The following is a 25,262-nucleotide window of genomic DNA, read 5'->3' on the forward strand; positions in this document are numbered from 1 at the left end:
CCATTGGCCTATCTCCTTAGGCTTTTATTGTAACAACAGCTTGAACTAAAATTAACCTTTAGATACTATCAGCAGGGTAAGTAGCCATGAGAAGACACACGTGCCTCAGTGTCCTTTAAGCAAGGATGTCTAAAGACTAAGCATAAAGATTCCAGTAAACACCCGGGGCTCAGACTTGTTTGGAAAAGTCAAGGCAGGGTGGTCACCTTCAGCCAGCTGCCCCCGGAGGTTCCGACCTTTCGGAATTCCCTTTTCACAAACTTTCCAACTAAGCCCCCTGCCTCCCCACACAGCTTCTCTTACATTTATGATCTAATTTCTAAACTGACAAGTCCACCGAAGAGGCTTTTACCAGCTGGAGATCTTAGTAATGTTTTACTTGAATAATAATTCCCTAGTTAAGATGACTACAGATATGTCTGTGTTGCAGAATAGGAAGGAGGGTCTCAGAACTGCAGGAACTAAGATGATGCTTCTTCCGGCAGTGCCGGGCCTGCAGCTGAAAGCCATTGCTAGTAACCGCAGCCCTATTTTTAAAAAATCTTATTTAAAACAATTATAGTGATAATCTGGTTAAATGCTTCTAATTTGGAGCAAGATTCAGGTGTACAACAACCTCCCAACCCCTTCACACTTCACTGGAGTTTTGGGAAGGTATTTTTATTCACTTATATATATATTTATTGATTTCAGAGAGGAAGGGAAAAGGAGAGAAACATCAATGATGAGAATCATTGATCAGCTGCCTCCTGCAAGCTCCCTACTGGGGATCGAGCCTGCAATCCTGGCATGTGCCCTTGACCAGACTCGAACCGGGGACCCTTCAGTCCGCAGGCTGACACTCTATCCACTGAGCCAAACCAGCTAGGGCTGGGAAGATATTTTTAACAGGAAAGTTTAAGCTGAGGAAACTAAAGGGCCACATTCACCTTGTCTTATCTGAGCAGTTATAAATGACACTCCAGCTGTCCTTATTTGACTGCTGCCCTCTGTGCGCTCAGTAACCTGAGTTGATAGCCATGCACTTCACCCTGGGCAGGGATCCTTTCGCACCTTTGCCTTATGCCAGGGACTCTGGGCAAAGTTTGGGCTCTTCTGGCTCCTATATACAAAACTCCAGAAGCCTTGGCATGGGCCAGAAATGATAGGGTTTCAAGTGTAATTGTGCTCTCCAAGGGTCCCCAACACTCTCCGTGAGGATGCAGGGGCTTGGTTCATTGTTCACTCCCGCTTCATTTTCCATGCATCTGGTTGGAGTGGAGTGACCACACCACCTACTCCTAAGGGTTCCCTGGGCCGGAAGGATGGGGTTAGAGGCTGTGGTTCACCAGGACCGACTTGAGGACTGGCTGGGGCCCCTCTGCGACCTCCACTAGAAAAGATCTTGGTTTGGGAGAGGAACTTTTTTTCGGGGGGGGGGAGGGGAGTGGAACTTCTTTTTTGGGGGGGGGACTTTTTGATTTGCTCACTACAGCAGCTGTTTCATTCCCTGTCCTTTGGGAAACTAATGGACCCAGTAGGACACACGTAAACTCCTGTGTGGTGTGCTGGTTAAGAGTGGGATCTGGAGTCTGTCAGCCTAGATTCTAATTCTGACTCTGCTGCCTACTACCTTCACCACACAACCTAATTTCTCTGTGTACCGGTTTCCTTTCATGGCGTAGGGAGTGAGACTGAGTGAGATAACGCTTGTAAAGCACTTAGCATATTGCCTCATACTGTTACGGACTGAACTGTGACCCCTTGGCACCCCTCCCCCCCATTCATATGTTGAAATCTTAGACCCGAGTGTCCCAGACTGTGACTATTTGGAGATAGGGTCTTCAAAGAGGCAAGGAAGCCAAAATGAGGTCCTTAGAATGGATCCTAATCCAGTATGACTGGTGTCCTAATAAGAAGAGGAATCTGGACACACAAGACGCAGGGAGAAGACAGCCATCTACACACAAGCCAAGGAGCGAGGCGCAGAGGGAACCAGCCCTCCAATGCCTTGATCTCAGACTTCTCGCTTCAGAATTTTGGAAGATTTTAGTTGCTCAAGTCATCCAGTCTATGGCACTTTTTAAAATGGCGGCAAACTAATACACATATTAAGTATGCGATAAATGTTAAGTACTATCGCTATGATTATTATTTCAAAATTACTTGGCCGGAGAAAAAATATATAGCAGTCAAAAGTGGGAAATGTTATTTTTTTTTAAAATGTATTTTGATTTATTTATTTATTTTTTTACAGAGAGGAAGGGAGAGGGATACAGAGTTTGAAACATCGATGAGAGAGAAACATCGATCAGCTGCCTCCTGCACATCTCCCACTGGGGATGTGCCTGCAACCAAGGTACATGCCCTTGACCGGAATCGAACCCAGGACCCCTCAGTCCGTAGGCTGACGCTCTATCCACTGAGCCAAACCGATTAGGGCAAAAGTGGGAAATTTTAATCAGAAAATAGTGCTCACTAGTTTAGTAAAAGAAACCACCTACCAAAGGGAAGCAATACGAGTTTTTATAACTATTGTGGCTGGGAAGGCCAGGTGGGACCCCCACCCCCACCCGCACCCCTAAGTTAACAAGGCTATGGAGTCACAAGGACACTTAGTTGTCCCGGCAAGTCAGTAGGAAGATGCGTGGCTGGGGCCTCCCACTCCTGGCCTGGGCGCGCTCTGCTCAGGCACCTGCAAAGGTTGCGCTCCCTGGACCTGACCAAGTAGCTAATATAATTGGAATCCACTGGCAACAAAAAATGAGTCCGCAAGAACACACAAATTATGGATAATATATGCATGTAGTACATAATAAACTCAAATAGTACAAAGGTAAATTAAAAGATAAATCTTACCCATGATCCTTACCCCAAGCCTCATGAAGGCAGCCACTCTTGTTATTTTTGTGCATCTTTTAGAGATAACTGTGTCTATAAAAATGTGTTTATATAAAATGAATATAAATATCCTCTGCTTGCTTTATTTTTATTGAGATAGAATTAACATATAACATTGTATTAGTTTCAGATGTACAACATGTTCTGTGAAATGATCACAGTAGGTTTACTGAATAGCCAACACCACATGTAGTTATAAAATTTTCTTTCTTCTCATGAGAACTTTTACTGTCTTAGCAACTTTCAAATATACAACATAGTATGGATAACTTACAGTCATCATACTGTACTTTACATCTCCAGGACGCATACCTGGAAGCATATACTTTTTAGTTCCCTTCACCCATTTTACCCATCTCTGGCAACCCACTGAGCTGTTCTCTGTATTAATAGATTCATTTTTTCTTTTTCTGGATTCCACATATGTGATATACTGTCTTTCTCTGTCTGACTTATTTCACTTAGCATAATGCCCTCAAGGCCCATCCATGCAGTCACAAATGGAAGGCTTTCTTTGTTATAGCTAATATTCCATTGTTCATATAAACTACATTTTCTTTATCCATTCATATGTTGAGGGTACATAGGCTGTTTTCTGTATCTTGACCATGGTGTGTAATGCAGGGAAGGTGGGAATCAGATATCTTTCTGAGAAAGTGATTTTGTTTCCTTCAGATAAATACCCAGAAGTGGAATCTCTGGGTCATATGGTAGTTCTATTTTTTTTTTTTTTTTTGAGGAACCTCCATACTGTTTTCCATAGTGGCTGCACCAATTTACATTCCCACCAACAGTGTCCAAGCATTTCCTTTTCTCCTTATCCTCACCAATACTTGTTAATTATTTTCTTTTTGATAATAGCCGTTCCAATAGGTGTGAAGTGGTATCTCATTGTGGTTTCAATTTGCATTCCCCTGATGATTCGTGATGTTGAGTATCTTTTCATGTGTCTTTTCATATGTCTTTGTAAATCCTCTGCCCATTTTTTAATAGGATCATTTTCTTGCCATTGAGTTGTATGAGTTCTTTATATGTTTTGCATATTAACCTATTATCGTATTTTTGATTTGTAAATATTTTCTACCATTTGGTAGGTGGTTTTTTCATTTTGTTGATGGTTTCCTTTGCTGTACAAAATCTTTTTAGTCTGATGTAGTTCCACTTGAGTATTTTTACTTTTGTTGCCTATGATTTTGATGTCAAATCCAAAAATCATCGCTAAGACCAATGTGAGGGAGCTTAGTGCCTGTATTTTCTTGTAGGCGTCTGATGGTTTCAGGTGTTACATTAAGTCTTTGGTCCAGTTTCATTTCTTTGCATGCTGCTGTTCAGTTTTCCCAACACGGTTTATTGAAGAGACTATCCCTTTGTCATAAATTGACCTTATATGGATGGGTTTATTTTTGGACTCTACTGTTCCATTGATCTGTGTGTCTGTTTTTATGCCGATACCCTACTATTTTGATTATAACTTTGTTATATTAGTTTGAAATCAGGGAGCATGATGCCTCCAGATGTTCTTTCTCAAGATTGCTTTGGCTACTTAGGGTCTTATAGTTCCATACACATTTTAGAATTGTTTTTCTAATTCTGTGAAAAGTCCATTGGAATTTTGATAGAGATTGCATTGAATTTGTAGGTTGCTTTGAGTAGTATGAACATTTTAATATTCTTTCAACCCATGAGCAGGGAATATCTTTCCATTTATTTGTATCTTCTTCAGTTTCTTTCATCAGTATCTTATAATTTTTAGAGTACAGGGCTTTTACCTCCTTGGTTAAATTTATTCATAGGTATTTTATTTTTGATGCTATTATAAATGGGATTGTTTGCCTAATTTCTCTTTCTGACAGTTCATTAGTGCATAGAAATGCAACGGATTTCTGTATATTAATTTTGCATCCTGTAACTTTACTGAGTTCATTCATTAAATGTTGGGAAGTTTTTGTATTTCTTAGGTAACAGTTGAAACGCTTATTCTTTCTGACTTGAGTTCTCTTTTTTCCTTGGCGAGTCTAGCTAAAGTCTCATCAATTTAGTGTTTTCTGCATGTATATGTCACCTGCAAATAGATACGGTTTTCCTTATTCCTTTTTGAGTTGGATGCCTGTTATTTCTTTTTCTTGCCTAATAGCTCTGGCTAGGACTTCCAATAGTATGTCGGGTAAAAGTGACCAGCGTGAGCATCCTAGTCTTTTTCCTGATCTTACAGGAAGAGCTTTTGTTTTTTTCACCACTGAGTATGACGTTAGCTATGGGCTTGTCATGTTATATTGAGGTACTTTCCCTCTATATCCACTTTAAAAAAAATCATGAATGGATAATGTATTTTGCCAATTTTTTTGCATCCCACTGAAATGATCATATGATTTTTATTCATTTTGTTAATGTGGTGTATCATTGATTTGCGGATGTTGAACCATCCTTGATTATTGGGATAAATCCCACTTGCTTATCATGTATAATCTTTTTAATATATTTCTCAATTTGACTTGCTAAGATTTTGTTAAGGATATTTTGCATCTACATTCATCAGGGGTATTGGCCTATAATTTTCTTTTGTCATCAAGAAGGAAACTTTATTCAGTGCAAAATAGCTCAATTGTAATACAGCACAGCTATGAAAACAGCATGCCTGTGAGGTGGCCCTGGGGCCAGGCCCCTCTTGGCTAGACAGCTCTGTTCTGCTCTTTCCTTGCTAGTCGGCTTTGCACCGCGCTAGTCTGCTCCGCTGTGCTTTGATATTTGTATTCATTCTCATTCCCATTCATAAAGCTTCCATTGGGTAATCAGAGCAGGTCGTATTATCCTTTTTTCAAAGAATATGAGTATTATTATTTTTAAAAATATATTCCCACTGACTTCAGAGAGGAAGGGAGAGGGAGAGAGCGATAGAAACATCAATGATGAGAGAGAATCATTGATCGGCTGCCTCCTGCATGCCCCACACTGGAGATAGAGCCCGCAACCCAGGCATGTGCCCCGACCAGGAATCGAACCATGACCTCCTGGCTCAAAGGTTGATGCTCAACCACTGAGCCAAGCTGGCTGGGCGAATATGACTATTATTGAACTGAATACCTATGACAGATTAGTTGCTTTTCTAAAGAGTTGTATTCCCATTAGTGATCATGAGGGAGTCCAGGGCACGGTGTCTCCCTGTTCCTAGCCCATTATTTCCTGGAAACCTCCCTGTCTTTCATTCCAATAAAAGACATCTGTGGTGGCATCAGTAGCAAGTCAGATGAAGACTCAGACAATAAAATGGTATTTTGATTAAAAAATGCCTTGAGCTGTCTTCCTGGTCATATTGCCTTTTCCCCAAATATACACAGAAACCTGATTTTATAAATCTGAGTTCCTCTACAAAATACTATGCTTTGTAAGCCACTTTGGGACTTGGCCAAAGCTTTGGGTGAGAGTGTGGAAATAACAGTGTCTTATGACTCCCTCCTTAGATCCCAATAGCTAGAAACAATCCACGACCGTTTTCCTATAGAAAGCTATTCATTAAGAAGAACTCTGGGGGCATAAATGGTATCAGACTTCACTTTTATGAAACAAAAAATAAAGGTAACAAGTACCATCACATCAGGAGAGAGAGATTACAGGATAATGGAAGTACACTGCGCTTAGCAGACTGTCCTGCAAGTGTTGGTCTCGCTGAGAGATGGGGACATATCCAGCCTAAAAATAGCGAGGGGTGTATGGCTGCCTTCCTCCTCTCTGACCTCTGTTCATGGCCGGGCCCTAATAATGTCATCGACAGCCAGGTTTATTTTTACTTTGTAAAATCAAATAGGCAAAATTGTAAGAAATACCATTTTGAAATTGAGAAATCAATTTAAAAAACTTATCTGACAGTCTGGTCCATGCTTCTATGTCTCTGAATCTATTTTGCTCATCAATTTATTTTGTTCATTAGATTCCACATGAGAGTGGATCATAATAGAGTGGAATATTGCATGATTGGCATTTTCGTTTCCCACTGTCCATTGGAACCTCTGGGATGGGGAGGAGGTGGAGTTGTACGTAGTTTTTGTTAGTACTTCACATCTAGGGAAAGGCACTGGTGGGAGGTGGGCAGAATGAGAGAAATGTTTTAACAAATGTAAAAGAAATTATTTCTTCAGCATTATTTAGAAAATGGAAATTGTGTGTGTTGTATACTGTATGTGTGTTCTGGGTAAAAAGAAAACTTTTTTGTTTTTATTTTTTAAAAAATATATTTTATTTTTTACAGCAAGGAAGGGAGCGGGATAGAGAGTTAGAAATATTGATGAGAGAGGAACATCGACCAGCTGCCTCCTCCACACCCCCCACTGGGGATATGCCCGCAACCAAGGTACATGCCCTTGACTGAAATCGAACCCGGGAACCTTTGGTCTGTTTTCCGACGCTCTATCCACTGAGCCAAACCAGTCAAGGCAAGAGAAAACTTTATTAATGGCTGATCTAAAAGGGAGGAAAAATAATTATTAAAGTATACTGAAAGCTTCTGTATACATTTTTTGGTAAACTAGGACCAAGTTTCAGTACATTCCCAGGCGATAGTTCCTGAAACAGCAAACGACTCACTGGAAGGCAGGCGTGCTGCAGGCACAGGGAGTGATGAGCTAGGATAAAACAGTGTCTGGGCACGCGTGCTGAGGAGTGTTTTTAGTTGTGCCCAATTATAAAGACGTTAAGAATGGTTATTCTGCTGAGAATATTGTATCGTTACTATGATGAGAAAGATGATGTAAGTGGAAGTCCTGATAGCACAGAACTTAGAAAAGGGAAAACGACAGGAGACTTCATCAGTGGCCACCCATACGAGAGTAAGAAAATCCTGTTTCTGAGGACTAGCCCCAGCCTCCCAAACAAAAATAGATCTCAGAAGTGGGGATTGCCAATATCCCTGTGAGATGTAGGGGAAGTATGTGCAGAGACATGATTTTGTATTTGATTCCATATTTACCATATAATTTTCAGAAACTGAACTTGGCAATGGAAGACCTATTTTTGGTGAGCTTTCTATGATAAAGAATTTTTTTCTACTGAAAAAAATGGGCATATAAATTTTTGAAAATAATGCCATTTTTGCCCCCCCCCCCCCGGAAAGTCCTGGCTTCAAGATTAATTATATCTAAATTAAAATGAACTCAGATCTACTAACAAGTGAGAAGATCTACTAAAAAGAGAGAGCTAAATTTTTCCTAGACAACTTTGGCTGCCATTTTTTTTTTTTAATCCTAAAGTTTGGTAAGAGAATTTAACACCAATTAGGATATAACCAGTTAAAATTACATAATTAAAATTCAGAAAAGAGTAGGGTAAGAAGTAAACAAAATAAGCTTATAAAACAGATGAAGATAATACCATTTATAGTAAGATAAAAATCACACTGCCACATTTCATATTTTATTCAATTTTAATAGGGTTTCCATTATTAACTTTTAAAACAAAATGATTTCTAGTTTAAAAAACAATGCACTGATCACATAATTCCTTCTTCATTTTATACAGTTATACAAATATTCTAAATACACATTTTGTGTTCAAGATGATGGCAAATAAGATTAACTGTACAGTACATAAGAAAAGAAAATATTTTAAGCATATTTAGAAGCAATAGAAATGTCTATACAAAACAAGCAAAAATGGAATAAAATTTTTTATTTTTTAAGTATTGCAACAGGCCCACAGGTTTGTAACAAAAATGTCTTTGCACAGTTCCTCACAATGCCCCATTAATAGCTACAGCAAGACAGCGGTTTTAGAAAATAATGTTTCAAAATGCTACACGTGGTACTACTGTTTGCACAGTTTGATCAGAATAACAACTCTACTCTGAGTCAAGCAAAACCTAGAGGAAATATATCAAACAACTTGAAAATCATTTGTATAAAATTCATTGCACATTTTACTCAGTTGTTTGAAAAGTAAAAAAGTGTATTTACAAAATATTTCGCAGTCAAAATTATAAAGTGAATGGATATCTCTAAGTAACATGTCTTGATACAGACAGTTCAAGGAAAACACACGAATGGTTTTTTAAAAGAGGTTTTTCAGTGCTTCTTCCACAGGGAAGTAAATATGATCTACTCAAATGGATTTACAAGATGTTACACATACTGGAGCAAATGCCACACCTGCATTATAAAACAATGTTGAGGGGTGAAAGGATGAGGAATTTGTACATTGTAAGAAGTGAGCTATTCAGAGATCAACAAGTACAATTTTTAATTCAGTTAGCATAAAAGTCTTCATAGTCTTCAGATAATAGACAATGAACATACTTGACTTGATGGAAGTTGAAAAAGCACCATGCACAACAGTTTAGTGGTAAACACTGAAAAAAATAGCACCTGGAATTCTGTGACATTGAGAATTTAAAACTGGTCTAGTAATTGCCGAAGATATGGTGCCTTGGATAATTCTCGGTTTACTCGGGAGAGTTTGAAAAGTACAGGGCAGTTCAGAGAAACACATGGGATATGTCGATCAAAGCAACCTGTGCAGTTCTTGCAAATCTGAAAGTAGAAGAGGAATACATGAAACAATAGGGAAATGCCTCTGAATATGTGTAAGCAGCAAACTTTTATAATTCCTCCTTTCTGACCCACCACAGATTACTGGCAGACATCTGGCACACAATACATTACAGAAAATTTCATTAGTTTTTAATCTCTTTGAGACATTTCTAAAGGATATTATTTCACAAAACACAGAGCACAAAATCCCCCAAGTATTCATTTCATTCCTGAGACCAGCTTTCATTTACAGTAGAATGCTATTATATTAAGATCCGCATACTAGGCTACCCAACAACCATTCAAAGGCTGTCTCTTAAGTGAGCTATAAGCACTTTTTTCAAGTTGCTATGGTTTATCTTTTTAAATGCCAATTATAAAAAAGTGATCCATTTTCTTATTTCAGAAGAGAAAAATAGAAGGATGAGAATTTAAAAGTAGTAGTCTAGACCAGCGGTTCTCAACTCTGTATGCACATGAGCTTAAAAATGTACTAATGCCTGAGCCCCACCCTGGGCCAATGAATAGAACAGAGGTGGAAATGAATAGAGAACCTAAGAATTTTTCCTGCTCAGGGCTCCCAGGTGATTCTGATGTATAGAATCTGATCTGAGGGAAAATAATAAACCATAAGGCAATTAAAAACAAAACAAAAACAGAAGCGTTATTTCTTACATAATGATCAGGTTTTAAACAATATGTAGTCTCAAGTCAGATAGTAAAAAAAAAAAAATGTTAAAACATGAGAAACATCAAAAAATTGAAAAGGATGAATAGTGAGCATCCCAACGGACAAGAAAATACAGGCCGATGTTTTACCTGGATAGTGTATGAAAGCCATTAAAGAAGAAATACTACATAGCTTCTACTCTAGACTGTCTTTTAGGAGAGAAATCAAGTCTGCTCTAGTTAATTCTGATGCCAGCAGAGCTCTGGTTTTAGGAGATGTCTCAGGCAGCGCACTTGTTTTCTGCCTCAATACCTCCTGGTCACCTGAAGGCACGTTTTTCTGAGCACACTGGTTACTGCACCTAATGCTATGATGCTGCCTCAAGCAAACACTGAGAAACGTGTGCTTCAGCCGAAGACCAAGTATGCAGGTCTCCTATGAAGCTTTTCACTAACCCTCTGACAAGAGACTCAAACCTATTTCCAAGTACAGGATTTCTGAGTGGCAGTCTGCGTGCTGCGCTCAGGTGCCCGGACACGTTGATAAATATTTATGCTCTCTGTGCTGGTCGGACAGATAAGCCAGGGTGGAATTACTTGCCTCACTAAATTTAACTCCATGTTTAGTTCCTAGATCCTTTACAGCTGATTTAAACCCTGAGCATTACAGCTCAATTCAGCTTACGTTTAAAACTTTAAACACTACAGCTCGGACACTTACTTTTTAGCTTACAAGGAAGCAGATATTTAAAAATACATCTGCTTTAGTCTTCATTCTTTTTGCTACCCTTTGGCTTTCTTATTTTTTAAAAAGTTTTCAGTCAGGTGCTTAATTTATTTATTTTCATTCCTTCGTGTTTACTATTAAAAGTGTTTGCAGTGATGAATGTTTCTGAGATCTGCTATGGCTGTCTACAATCTTATACGTAATGTAATGCCTGTTTAATAAGCAGTGTTAAAATGTCCAAGTGGAAGGATCATTTTATTTTCTGAGTTTATAATTACTAGCTTTATAGCATTGTATCGATAAAATGTTGTAATATGTCTCCTTCAGAAATTTAGTAAGGTTTTCTTTACAGAAGATATAGTCAATTTTTTAACAGTCCATAAACATTTAAGATGGACTATTCTCTAATGTTGTGTGAGTTTGATATATAATCATAAGGTCTACCTTATAATGATGTTTAGATATTCTTTCATAAGTGTTCTTATTTCTGATCACTTGATTGGTCTTGGGTTGAGAGAGGCATATCAAAATTTCCTATTACTAATGTTTCTCACCATTTCTCATTACATCTCTAATTTCTGCTTTATGAAAACTCCTATAGATTATCTAGTGTACAGGGGACACACATTTTAATTATCTTAAAAAAATACCCTAAAGTTAAAAATATCTCTTAAAAGATAACAAACTATCCTTATTTGTAAACGGCATCACTTCTTTTAAAGCTGCATTTTTAGAAGAAATAAGTCCTACTATTATTGAAAGAGGGCTCTGGTTATACTAATGGCACCAACTGGTGCAGTGTATGTCGTGGAGGGGAGACCGCTCAGCCTCCGACTTTAAGGGACCTGCCTACTCAGGGTTGGTTGCTGTTGTCGGGGCAACAACCTATACAGCAGAAGCTGCGAACACCCAGTGACTTCAGAGGTTATCTGTACCAGTTTTTTGGTTCCAGTCAAAGCGGCTGAAAATCAGTGGTCATCAGAGTGACCAATCGCTGCTTTAACTGTGCAGTCAGCAGGCACAGTTCAATGCACGCGTACGCACACTGGCACAGGCTGGCTTCCGTGCCAGGGCAGCCCACGCAGCAGTGGGAGAAGAGCCGGCCTCTGCTCTCCCTGGGCTCACTGTGTCTAGTAAAGCTCACATCACAGTAAAGCAGGAGCCCACTGTAGGGATGGAAGGCCTCCCTGGTCTGGGGGTTTAAGCTGATGCCTCTCCTCAGGTGATGATTAGTGAGAGGAGAGGAAAGCATTCCAGGCAAAGGAATAGTATGTTTAAAGGCCAGGACGTGAGAGAGAATAAGGTACATTCATGGACCCGAAAGAAGTTCATATTGCATGGGTGGGAGGTAGAGCGTGACAGGGAGAAGGGAAGAAATGGTGACAGAGAGGTAGCAGGTAGGGGCCAGAACAGAGAAATATGTATGAAGCATGATAAGGAGTTTGAATTTTATCAGAGAGGGGAGACGGGGAGATGGACCAGAATGGTAACAGAGGAAAAGGAAGGTATTTAAGAACCATTTAGGACATAGAGGACAGAGGGAAAAGTCAGCTTATTTCAACAAGCTCAGCTTCTATGGCTGCATCAAAGTAACCATCCCTTTTAGATTCTGTCGCCCTTAATAAGATCTGTTTAGTGCATTCTGGATAACTGGCTATATTCTCTAAAACTTAAGAATGTTCTACCAGTATAAACTGTAGCAACTAGAACAGTGGTGGCGAACCTTTTGAGCTCCGCGTGTCAGCATTTTGAAAAACCCTAACTTAACTCTGGTGCCGTGTCACATATAGAAATTTTTTGGTATTTGCAACCATAGTAAAACAAAGACTTATATTTTTGATATTTATTTTATATATTTAAATGCCATTTAACAAAGAAAAATCAACCAAAAAAATGAGTTCGCGTGTCACCTCTGACACGCATGTCATAGGTTCGCCATCACTGAACTAGAATGATACAGATAAAATAGTTTATCCAGTGGTCGCCAACCGGTGGTCTGGGGACCACCGGTTGGCGACTGCTTGTTACCAATCCCTAATCACCTTTCCAGAATTTTTGAATTCTTAAAAGCGTAGTCTCCTCTGAGGTGGTTTCTCTCCCTGTTCACCTGTGTGACAGCTTTCCTACTAAGAGGCTGAGTCTGTCTTGGTTCAAAAGCTTCTTTACTTTGAGGATGGTGGCAGAACCTGGCCTTTATGTGTTGGTGGTTGGGTTGCATCAGGCCTGTGAGCAGACAACATCCTTAGCGCTGCTGAGGAGGAGGGAGAGGCTCCCACCACTAGCCACCGCGGCTGTACTTGCAGCCATCACCCTGGCTTGTGGCTGAGCGGAGCTCCCTCTGTGGGATTGCACTGACCACCAGGGGGCAGCTCCTGCATTGAGCGTCTGCCCTCTGGTGGTCAGTGCGTGTCATAGTGATTGGTCATTCCCAGTTCCGCTGTTAGGGTCAATTTGCATATTACCCTTTTATTATATAGGATAATCCTTACTCCACCTACCTTTCATACCAGTTTGATATCTCATAACCTGAGAGTTGACTACATTTCCCCGAACATCAGACTGCTTGGGATTCTGGGTCTATTGAATGAAGCTGTACCTTTACAAGTTGCTCCTGTTTGCGTTCCAACTCCCGAATTTCTTGGTTGAGGATGACTGTGACATGCTGAGGTTGGCTCCGACATTTACTACAGACGCCGTGCTGAGTCAGGTCGTCACACACAGGACAGTGCAATGTAGTGAAATACTGTGAAATGGTGCCTTTCCGCCCTTCAGGGTCACTTCGAGAGGAGCTGGTGGCTTTCTGGATCTATAAAATCATGAATTCGGAAATAACTCTGAGCCAGCTGCATAGCAGAGCGACTATTCTCATGCTAACTGCTAATCTACTGAGGCATTATTTCATTTATGCATCAACTGTTAAGTAACCACTGTGTGTCAGGCACTATTCTAGACAGGGAGGCTATAGAAATGAACAAAGTCCTTCCTTTCATAGAGATCACATCTTAATTATCATCAGATATAATGTTTTTCCTTTTGGAAAAATAATCATCTGCCACTTAGTATTCTTGGTTGAAAAACATAGATGTCTGAGGTCACACAGGGCAATGGGAGAGGTCCAGGCTGAGAGAGATGCCGTTTAAGGCTGCACGATGTGGGCCACGGAAACAAGGCAGGTAGAGGTTAAAAATGACCTGTAAGGCAGCAGGGTGCAAAGTCAAGCAGAAGTGAACCTGGAGCATCTCAAATGCAACTGGATGTACACCACCAAGCATTCTCCACTTGGAGTTAATGCTGGTTTCAACAGTCTGTCTTCTGGTTCTCTTTTTACATTGAAATACATGACCATATTGGTATTATATCATTAGCATATTATACCATTGGTGTCTTATAAATTACTTATAAAAGTAATTAGGTCAGCTTCTTAGAAATGCCAGTGGTTTAACTTCTTTCTGTGATGAGATGGAATAGTAATAGCTTTCTGGCGTGGAGCAGGATACAGCGTTATAGATGCTGACCAGCACAGACTCTGAAGCACAACGTCAGCCTCGCTTACTAGCTTAATCTTCACCTTGGGTCGTAAGTGCTTACTGAGAAAGTGAAAATAACGTGAGCATGAATTTGTACGTGTTTGCCTGAATACCATCCGCCTTTCATAATCTTAGGTAACAGCAAATAACTGAACAGATCTAATTCGAAAAAGGAGATAAAAAAGCTGCTTTTTTCCTAGCATAATGTATCCCATCCCAGATTGTTACAGAGTCAGACCACTCCGTCAGGCTTCTGAGTGAACTGAGATTGTTAAGATCTACACTGCATGCTTTACTTTAGTAAAATGCTATTTTAACATTAAATATTTGCTTCTACAGGAAATCTTAAGTGACTTCTCTCTAGTCACAGCACAGGTACATTAGTAGACTTACCCTTGGTAATTCGTGATACCAGTTGAAGACATCAATACCAATAAGTGAGAAGACTCTTGCCAGGGGTGGGAGGATCTGCTTGGTGATGTAGTAAGTGGCATTCAGTCTCAGAGTCGGGTCCTGCAGGAGTTCCACGGGGTGCCTCACCAGCTGGATGAGTGGTACTCCGGGGGTCCCGTAAATGATCACGTATGGCACTCGCTCCCCAACTCGAGGCTCAGAGCGCCGGTCATAGGTCAGCATTTTCCTATTTAAATCCAAATAAAATATGCACTCAAAGACTGTCATGGGATGTGCCTTTTCAGAAAGTTAAATGAGAAGTAAACGACATTGAAACCGTGAGAAAGCTACAAGGGATAACTTTGCGTTAGAGTTGCAACTTTTTTGAGAACTGTATATACTTAGTTGGCAGATATCAACTAGCTAAAAAAGTTTTTAATCCCCTAAGAATAAGAACTAGAAATCATAAATCTAACAATGAAAGATAAGAAAGTAGGAAAGTTTTGCTGGTTAGATGACCTGATTCCAGAATGACACATGTCAGTGCTTTGGTAGATCACTATTAAGGACTGCCTAGTGACTGATGTGAGAAACAATGATTCAAGCTCTGCCCCAGATTACAATTCACTGACTTCAGTTACCCAAAGGGAGTCCAGAATGGAGAGGCAAGTTCCTCCTTCCTCTTGAGAGCTCACAAAGTGCGGGAGCCCCATTCACTTTCAGTGAGGCTGCACGTGAAGAGACAAGCGTGTATCTGTGCCTATGAATGAGTCTTTTCATCTTCTCCAAACCGTTCAGAACCCCAGGACTACACTTGCTAAGAGTTGAGATTTGTACTGCTGCGCACATCATTACCTTGTAAGCTCAAGGGCTGGCACACAAGCTCCAGGTTTGTAAGAGGAACTTCCTCTGTATTCCTTGGCAAAGATAAAATCTTGAATGCTGGCCTTTCCTTCCATAAGCTTCATACATTGTCGCTGAACATACTGTTTAATTAAACTTATATCTCTTGTTTCAAATAGCAGCTTTAGAGAACGCTCAAGTATCTTAAAAAAAAAAAAAAAAGGAAAGGATATGCTCATATAGATAAAATATCCCCTAGCATATCATCATTATTGTTATATTTTCAATTATGTGACTACTGGTTAATGTGATCTACCTAAACAACCTGCTATTTACAATGATTGGATGAATTATTAGAAATTAGAAAATATTTTAGAGACTTTATATAGCTATTTCTAAAAGTAGAATATCATGTCATTTGAGAAAAAGCACATCGACTGACATGCAGATGAAATATTGAATGACATGCAGATGAAATATTTGCTCTGTGTGAAGTGACAAAAAACATTTCGGTTTTCTTAAACAGGTAAAAGTGCTCTAGGCACAAGAAGCCAGGCATGATTTCATGCATTGTTTTATTTACCCTGTTGTAAAAAAGTCCTGATTCAGATGGACAGGAAACAATTTAAATATCACCAAGCAGTGAAATCAAAATTAAGTCTTTTTCCAGTGTCAATAAGTATATACTAACTGTGACAGAATTTTCTGTATTGGGATTATTTCTACTAGAAAATGACTGACATACGTGGATTTATTTAGTGGACTGAATTTAAATTACTTCCAGGTAAAAGTTCTGATCTTATTCTGGGAACTGGAACCCATACTTATTTACACAGGATGTTTGATAGTTCAGCCTAGGTACAATTCTGCCCTCAGAGAAAGAATGCACTGGATGATATTTCTTCCAGAAACTAGTATTAATGAACACCTCAAATTCGTATAATATTACATATATGTCATTCTGACAATAACAAACTGATAGTCAATTTATTATGCTTTTAATGCTCTCATAAAACTCAGTGTGTCGAGTACGTTTCCATTTATGCCACTCATTTTTGGTTATAGGAAGAGTCTGGGACTGAGTAAAGAAAAATTAAATATAATATACTATGGTTAATATTACCATAGCTGAGAAATTTCAGTAATTTAAGTACCATTCTTCAGAAATCTTCCTAACTTATATCTGCTAACCCTAACTTATATCTGATGACCCAAGTAAACACAATTTCAATTAATCTAGGATGCATGATATTGCTTATGAAATATCTCTGTTGCTAGTTTCTCTTTATCCAAAAGCTTCCTATCTTTTGTGTGTTGTCATATGATATGTATTAACGAGAGACCTGGTGCACGAAATTCGTGCACTGGGGGGGAGGGGGTGGCGGCGCGGGTCAGGAGAGTCCTCCCCTCAGCCTGGCCTGTGCCCTCTCGCAGTCCAGCTGCCCTTGGGGGATGTCTGACTGATGGGGAGCGGGCCTAATCAGGCAGTTGGACATCCTTTGTGCTGCCACTGAGGCAGGAGAGGCTCCCGCCATTGCTGCTGTGCTTGCCAGCCATGAGCCTGGCTCAGGCCTTCTGGCTGAGCGGTGCTCCCCCTGGTGGTCAGTGTGCATCAAGCGACCGGTTGTTCCGCTGTTTGGTCAATTTGCATATTAGCCTTTTACTATATAGGATCAGTTCCAGGTGATAGGCAGGAAAATCTTATCAGGTTCATGTGTTGGTTTTTTTTTTAGCAATTGTGGTAAAAGGTAAGGTGTGGGAAGGTGTTAGAAACTAAGGACTAACATCAGATACGTTGTTTCATTAGAAATGAATTCTCAAACATCATTTAGTTCCTCTTGTAGTTATAGATAGGCATATAGGCTATAGTTCTTCTGCCTAGATGTGTGCTAAGGATTTTCACTAGATTCTTTAGCTGCTTATTTCTCAAATATGAAAACAAGATAGATAAAACTTACCTTAGAAACAGCAGGGCAGGAATCTCTTCTGACTGTTTCTATTCCTTTTGCATCAAATACTGGGTCCTTTTGATCCAGTGTTTCATACATGTAACCCACATATCTCTTTTTTGTTTGTAAAACACAGGGCAAATATACCTGTGATAAAATGGAACAAAATGTCTCTCAATAACCATTTTTCCCCCTCTACCATGAATATCTATTTTTAAGTCTTTTTTTCTCTTTAAACAAATGTCAATTATAGAAAAAGTCTGTCTCAGGGCCCAACTAATTCACAATATAATACTTAGAGGTGAAAACACACACAAGGAGTTGTCTTTACCTCTTCATCATGTACTCCTTTGCCTGTACTATCAATTTTGCTCCTACCTCAACTGATACTGCTGTCTCAAAAGTCATCAATAATACCCTATTAAATTATTAAAAATTGCTTTAAGCATTACCCACACATGTATTTCTAAATTGTAAAGTGGATTTCTAGTAGATAGCTCTCAATATTAAAAAAGTTGTGAGAGAATTTACAATGAAAAGTCCTGGTCCCCCAACCTCTACTTTTCCCTCCCTAGAGCCATCCTCTGTTATTCATCTCCTGTGTATCCTTCCAGAGATATTCTATGTACATACATGTACTTATACACATAAGGGTAGCTTACTATATACATCATTCTGAACTTTGCTTATTTCATTTCATAATTTATCTTGGAGGTAATAGTCCATTATGTGAGGGTATCACAATTTATGTAACCTATGGGTCACTTAGGAGGTTTCCAGTCTTTTGGAATTACAAATACTGTTCCACCAACCTTGCATGGATTAATCCACAGAAAAATTTGAGGTGGAATTCCTAAATCAATGGGTATGTGCACTCTCCCTTTTTTTTAAGTTACCCAATAGATCCTTCCCCTTCCTTTATCAATAATCATATTAAATGTAAATGGTCTAAACATCCCAATAAAAAGGCAGAAATGATCAGATTATATCTGATCAAATAGTGAGGCTTAACTATAAGCTGTCTACTAGAAATCCACTTTAAATACAAGGACACATAAAGGTTAAAAATAAAATATGGAAAAATATACACATGCTAACACTAATCAAAACAAAGTTGGAGTGGCTATTTAATAAAAAGTTAGTTTTAAGACAAGGAATATTATCAAAGATAAAAGTATCAATTCACCAAGAAGATACATAATGGTGAATGTGAAGGCATCTAATAAGTAAACTTGAAAACATATGGAATAGAAACTGAAAGAACTAAAAGGGAGAAAAAGGCAAATCCATGATTATACTTGGAGATTTTAACACCTGTCTTTTAAAAATTTACAGAAAATCAGTAAGAATATAGAAGGCTTCAACAACATTATCAACTAAGTGGCATTTATAGAACATTCAGAATACACATGGCTATTCAGTGTTACATGAGAGCATTCACTAAAACAGATCATATGTTGGACCAAATAACAAATTTCAAACTTAAAAGCACTAAAGTCATACAGAGTATGTTCTTTGACCACAATGAAATTAAATTAGGAATAATAAAAAGATTTCTGGAATATCCTTAAATATTTGGAACTCACACAACACACTTCTAAATAGCCTATCATTGAAGCAAATAATAATGAAAACACAAGATTTTAAAACGTGAAGCTAAAGTAGTATTTAGAGGAAAATTTGTATCTTCAAATGCTTATAATTAAAAAATATGTTTGAAATCAATGATTCAAACTTCTAAATTAAGGAAAAGCAAACTAAACCCAAAGTAAGTATAAGGACATAAAGAGTAAAAATTAATGGAATGATTAAGAAAAGAAAAATTATATCAAAAATAGAAGGAAGGATACCACTAAAAATCTTACTGATATCAAAACCACAATAAGGAAATATAATTTATGCCCATAAATTTGTCCACATAGGATAAATGGACAAATTCCTTGACAACCACAGTTACCAAAACTGACATAAAAAAGCTGAATAATTCAATATATATGAAATATGTTTAATTGTAATTAACCTCCCTCCCAATAAAATTTCAGGGTCAGATGGCTTCACTGGTAAATCCTATCAACCATTTAAGGAAGAAATAGTTGCACTAATCTTAGAAGAGGTAACACTTCCAACTCATTTTATGAGTCCAACCTTTTTTTTTTTTTTTTAAATATATTTTATTGATTTTTTACAGAGAGGAAGGGAGAGGGATAGAGAATTAGTAACATCGATGGGAGAGAAACATCGATCAGCTGCCCTCTGCACACTCCTCACTGGGGATGTGCCCGCAACCAAGGTACATGCCCTTCACCGGAATTGAACCTGGGACCCTTCAGTCCACAGGCCGACGCTCTATCCACTGAGCCAAACCAGTCAGGGGCAACCTTTTTTTTTTTGGTCCCCCAAACAAAGATAATACAAGGAAAAAAACAACACTACAAACTAATATTCATCATAAACAAAAGCTTCACAATTCTTAACAAATGTATGTTATATCTTTGAGAAGTTTTGCAGTTTTTGCTTTCATGTTTAGGTCTGTGACCCATTTCAGGTAAATTTTTATGTTTGCTGTTATTTTCTAAGCACACCATGCTCTTCACTTTGCCAGAGGGTTGGGTGTCCATAGCACCATACACATACTTCTAGGACAGTACCCATTACCACTATTTCTAATTTTCCCCTTTCCCCCACTTAGAATGCTCACTTTTCATTTAGGGCAGACACCATGTCCAAGTCGTCTTTGAATCTCTTCTAGCAGGATTCTTGCTTCAGAGTAGGTACACGCTAAACATTGGGCGTCATATTTGATTCTTCCTTTTTTGTCCTTTTTACACCAGCCCTCCTAAATCAACCATTTCTAACTCCTACTAACCCTTCTTTCTTAGTATCTGTTGAATTGTCCTTTCTTTATTCTTGCCAGTTCAGGCTATGCAGGTTGCAAGAAGTACCTTGTCTTGATTCTCCTCTTCCCAGCCCCTCTTGTACACTCGTACAGGTCAATCCCCCCAAACCTATCTGCCTAAGTCATGTTCTTCTTTGATAAACTTAGCTGAATCAAGTTTAAACACTGTACCTTGGTATCCAAGACAATCTGGTCTTAACTTTATGTTTCCAGATGTCCCTTCTGCTTCTCCGTATTCCCACATTGGGCCTTTCCAACTCCACATCCTTCTACATGCCATTTTTTTCCCTGAGAAATGCTGCTTCCTGTGGCTGCCTACTGAAAATCTAACCGCTTTCCGAGACACAGTACAATCTTACCTCCTACAGAGTGCCCCCACCCGCCAGGACAGCAGGCCTTCTTTTCTTTGTGCTCTTACCGTGCTTAGGGAGTCTACTTTTATGAGACTTTCCTACGTTTACAATAAAAAAGATCACTTATATACATTTCTAATTGTTCCTTTTAGATTATTGGCTCTTAGAAGGCAGGACTGTGTCTTAGGCTGCTTTGCATTCCACACCTCTCCTAGCTCAGTATCTTTTACAGACAGTCCTCAGGTTACGTCAGACGCCACGTACGTCGTTTCGGTGGTTACGTTGCCACCTCCCATTTATTTATTAAAAAAAAAAGTTCCATCATTTCGACATATGTACTTTATGTTTTTTATTATTTATTTACCACAAGTAAAGGTCAGGAATTGTTATCTTCTAAATTTTTTTTTTTTTTTTACTGTTTCACTTCATTACTGCTGTGTATGTGCTCCATGTGAGTGATGTAGGTGCTTATATATGTGGGTTCTGAATTTCGGCGAAAATCACATTATATCGTGCTGTAGGAATGGATCTCTGAGGTAACCCGAGGACCTACTGTATATAGAAAGAGCTAAATACATACTTGACATCTAAAGTAAAATAAAAATAGTCGAAAGTCCTTGTGGCAAACTGTATATTTCAAAGAACTAATATCTCCTATTCCACATGGTCTTTCTACAATGCGACTCTGACATTCTTCCCATTAAATCTAGACAGGCTATGATGTGTGTGACTTTGAGACTAAGTCACAAAAAGCAAAACAGCTTCTGTTCATTCCTAGAACTCAGCCATCATGCTGTGAGGATGAGCAAATAGCCTCAGGGAAAGGCCATGTGCAGGTGTTCCAGCTGACAGCCCCAGCTGGGATCCCAGCCAGAGCCAGCACGGGAGTTGACCACGCTTCAGGTGATTTCAGTCCTTAGCTGGGTCACCTCCAGCCTTTAAGTTTTCTCAGCTGAGGACTTAGACATGGTGGAGCAGAGATATGCCATCCCTGCTGCAACCTTTCTGAATTCCTGAGCATAATAAAATGGTGATTGTTTTACACCACTACATTTGGGGTGGTCTGTTATACATCAATACTTAACCGAAACAGTCTTTTCATTTCTTTATGTAAAGACATTACTTAAAAGATTTGAGAAAATTATATAAAACTAAGGAAAAATATTTTAAATATAACACTTTAATAGCCTGTGTACTGTTATTGATTCTGAAAATATATTCAACAAGTCAGAAATGTCTACAAGCTATGTGATTTTTATATGTGATCATTAGTATTACATTTCTCTTACCTTTTCAAACTTCAATTTCACTGGTTTGGGATTGGTAGCAGTTACAGCTTCAGCAATTTCCTGACCAATCTTAAAAGACTGCTCCTTAGTAGCTCCTTTCAGTAGCACAAACATACTAGAAGATTAAAAATAGAGTAGGGTAACGAGGAAGTCAGTGTAAGAAAAAAGTTTCACCAAGAGTAACTTTCCTGGCTAACATGTCTAATACTAAAAAAAAAAAACATTCCCCCCTCTTATCCTTCCTTATTAAATTGCTTCTGATCTAAGCTTTCTTGTATTGTCACAACTTTCCTGTGCACACACGGTATATCTTGTTACAGCTCTTTAAGACATCTGATATTGCTGGTTTAGTTACACACAGACCAGCTCAGTTATCACAGCTGCCAAGAAGATCCTGGGTTGTTCCTAGACATTTATAGATTTGCATGACACACAATTTGGTCAATCATGTGAGAATAAATGAAAAAATGTGAGTGTAAAGACATGGGAATTTTACTTGTGATGTGGGAGGAAATTTCCTTCTAGAACCACCCAGCTTTAAAAAGACACACATATTATTTTGTAATACATGTTTACTGAAGAACAGTTAGAAAACACAAAAAGGCACAAAGAAGAAAATAGCCATCTACATACTCTTATCATTCAGATAAAAGATGCCCCAAATTTTTTTTGTATATCTGTAAATCTTTTCTCATTTGGGATCACAGATCATACCATTGGGTAACTTTCTCCTTTCATTTAATAGTATATTGTGAACATTTCAGTGTCACTAGTTCTTTTACATTATTTTAACAGTTGTATTGTATTTCAATGTATGGATATAGTATAATTAACCAAACTATCACTGAAAATTTAGGTCATTAAATTTTTTTTTTTTGCTAATATTTAATATAAAATAATTTGGTACACCTCTGTGACCTCATAATAAATTCCTGTAAGTAAATTTAAAAAAAATTCTTGGTAAATGGTGGACACTAAAATATGAAAGATACTGTCAAACTAAATTCCAGAAAGATATTTAGGAGGTATAGTCCCACCAGCAATACATGCAGGTCAAGAGGAAAGAATTTCTAATATGAATAAAAAAATCCCAATACAAAAATACTCAAAAGTAACTTATAAACAAAAGTATTGGTCATTTTTTCCTAATATAATTTAACTTTAAAATAGCATTTTACATTTCAATATATACCACAATCTGAAATCAACAGAAGCAATGGCTAATACTTATAATTTTAGTAGAAAGACATTAGTGGACATGGACAATATCTTGAGACATGACTTTAAGACTTTTGTTTGTCGTCTTGGAGCCACCTAAACCAATCTCCTATTTCTTCAAGTGTTTTTTTATATTGGACTTTAATCTCCTTTGGATGGTTTCTTTAGAAAAGCTCTTCCTCTGCCAATACTGGAGACAATACTGGAGTCTGATAGGAAAAGCTTAAGAAAAGATTTATCCAATATTACTTAAGGTCTTTAAAATAAATGATCTCAATCTGAATTAATTTTAACATTCACTAAAGCAGAACAAACAGGCCTTAGCTATAATATTGTCTCTTTAGGCCCATCTGATTCTCATTACACCAATATAGCCTTATTTTAAAAAATAGGTTATAGATTTCCTTTTGAAGAATCATTCTTAACAACAGACTTTGGAGCCTAGTAAAAAGTTAACCACTCACAACTTTGGCAAATTGTCCCTCAAGAACAGTTTTATTATTTATTTTGATATACATTTAAATTCAGAGAGCTGCAACTATATGAGATATTATTCACATTAAAAGCTGTTTGTTTAAACAGACTAGACTCCTGTGTACACAATTTTTTATAGATCATTTTCTACTTGGCTACCTGGAAGGATGCCATGGGAATTTTCACAGTGTTTGGCTCAGGACACTTACGATTTCTTGCTCTTAGGATCATATTTGGTAAATCAGGACTTGCCCTAACTCTGATCATAAGAACCAGAAAGGAATTAAATAAAACTCTATTTTAGGAATGATTACCCTTAAGCCGTTCTAAACACTGAAATGAATATCTAAAGAGATGCAAAAAGACAGCTTCAAAACAGAAAGTTCATTACCTGTCAGTATCACCATACACAACCCTCGCTCCCCATTTCTTGGTATCATTCACCAGTTTAATAGCTCGTTCCAAGGTCTCTCTGGCTTTGTGAACAATACTATCACCAACCTGTTGGTACAAACACATTGAAAATAATACTTTAACTTAGCTTAGTAAAGTCAATAGACAATTAAAATATAATACTTAATTTTAAATACTAAACATTTCTAAAATTAAATAAAGGGAAAAGAACATAAAAAGAAACTAAATAGTCACCAGGGTCACCATTCTTTCTACAAGTATTCAAGAAGAAAATAAGATGAAGAATTTAAAAGAAGGAGCCAGTCAAGACTTGCCTGTGAGTATAACAGTAAGTACAATGGATTGCATTTTACACAAGTACACAGCTACATTTGATTCCTGGAATAATAGAACCTTATTTATTCAAGGACTTTCTAATATGCCTTTATAACCAACCAAGCAGGAAATTACTCTGTGTATATGCATGAGTGTACGTGTATCTTTCAAAATTTTGTTGGAGGTTATGATAATTTTTCAGTATTATTAAAGTTAATGCTGAACTGAACTCTCAGTGATTGGTTATACAAAATTTTTAGGTAATCGTAAAAAAGGAAAATGTATAATTATATGATGAAAATTACATTAAAGTATTCAATTTAAATCAAGTAGGCAGGTATATGTCTAACGGGTTTTTTCACTGGTGAGTGGTGAATCTTAATGATCAACTTGACATAGTATTTAGCATTGCTGCTTCATTTATTTAACTCGTTAAAGCTAAGAGTTGGGGAAAATTGCCCATTAGCACAAATGGAGCATTCTTTTTTAGAATTTTAAAATAAGAATTACATACTTTTTCCTCTCATGTTAAGAAGTGACAATAGTAATAATAATCCCTTCCCCTTTAACTGTAAAATTTGAATTATCTGAACTAAATGTAGGATTAAATAGTAGTTAAAAGGCTGTTTAAAGTTGCTTTATAAAGGAGATATTAAGTGTATGAACAAAGGAATAAATAGAAATACTGTAGCAGAAATTTAAAGGTCTCCTTTGAGACCTTTTCGTGCATTAAAAGTAGGTCAACAATAACCTAATACATTTAAAAAATCATGTTATCTAATTGAAATTCAAGTTTTAAT

At 37.9% G+C, this 25,262-nt stretch overlaps 1 protein-coding gene across 2 annotated transcripts in view; it reads right to left on the reverse strand.

The window, feature by feature from the left end:
- Nucleotides 1-8,274: 8,274 nt before the first annotated feature.
- REV3L (REV3 like, DNA directed polymerase zeta catalytic subunit) overlaps nucleotides 8,275-25,262 on the reverse strand; it is a 161,309-nt gene continuing 144,321 nt past the window's right edge. For both annotated transcript variants that reach the window (XM_081094034.1, XM_081094033.1), the window contains exons 26-32: nucleotides 24,125-24,234; nucleotides 22,042-22,156; nucleotides 17,513-17,650; nucleotides 15,567-15,757; nucleotides 14,712-14,958; nucleotides 13,388-13,597; nucleotides 8,275-9,395 (exon numbers count right to left, since the gene is read on the reverse strand). In XM_081094034.1, coding sequence (XP_080950160.1) covers nucleotides 9,255-9,395; nucleotides 13,388-13,597; nucleotides 14,712-14,958; nucleotides 15,567-15,757; nucleotides 17,513-17,650; nucleotides 22,042-22,156; nucleotides 24,125-24,234 — 1,152 coding nt within the window. In that variant the 3' untranslated portion in view covers nucleotides 8,275-9,254. The remainder of the gene's footprint in view (nucleotides 9,396-13,387; nucleotides 13,598-14,711; nucleotides 14,959-15,566; nucleotides 15,758-17,512; nucleotides 17,651-22,041; nucleotides 22,157-24,124; nucleotides 24,235-25,262) is intronic.

The sequence above is a fragment of the Myotis nattereri genome, assembly GCF_964212035.1.
Source record: "Myotis nattereri genome assembly, chromosome: 6".
Lineage (NCBI taxonomy): Eukaryota > Metazoa > Chordata > Mammalia > Chiroptera > Vespertilionidae > Myotis > Myotis nattereri.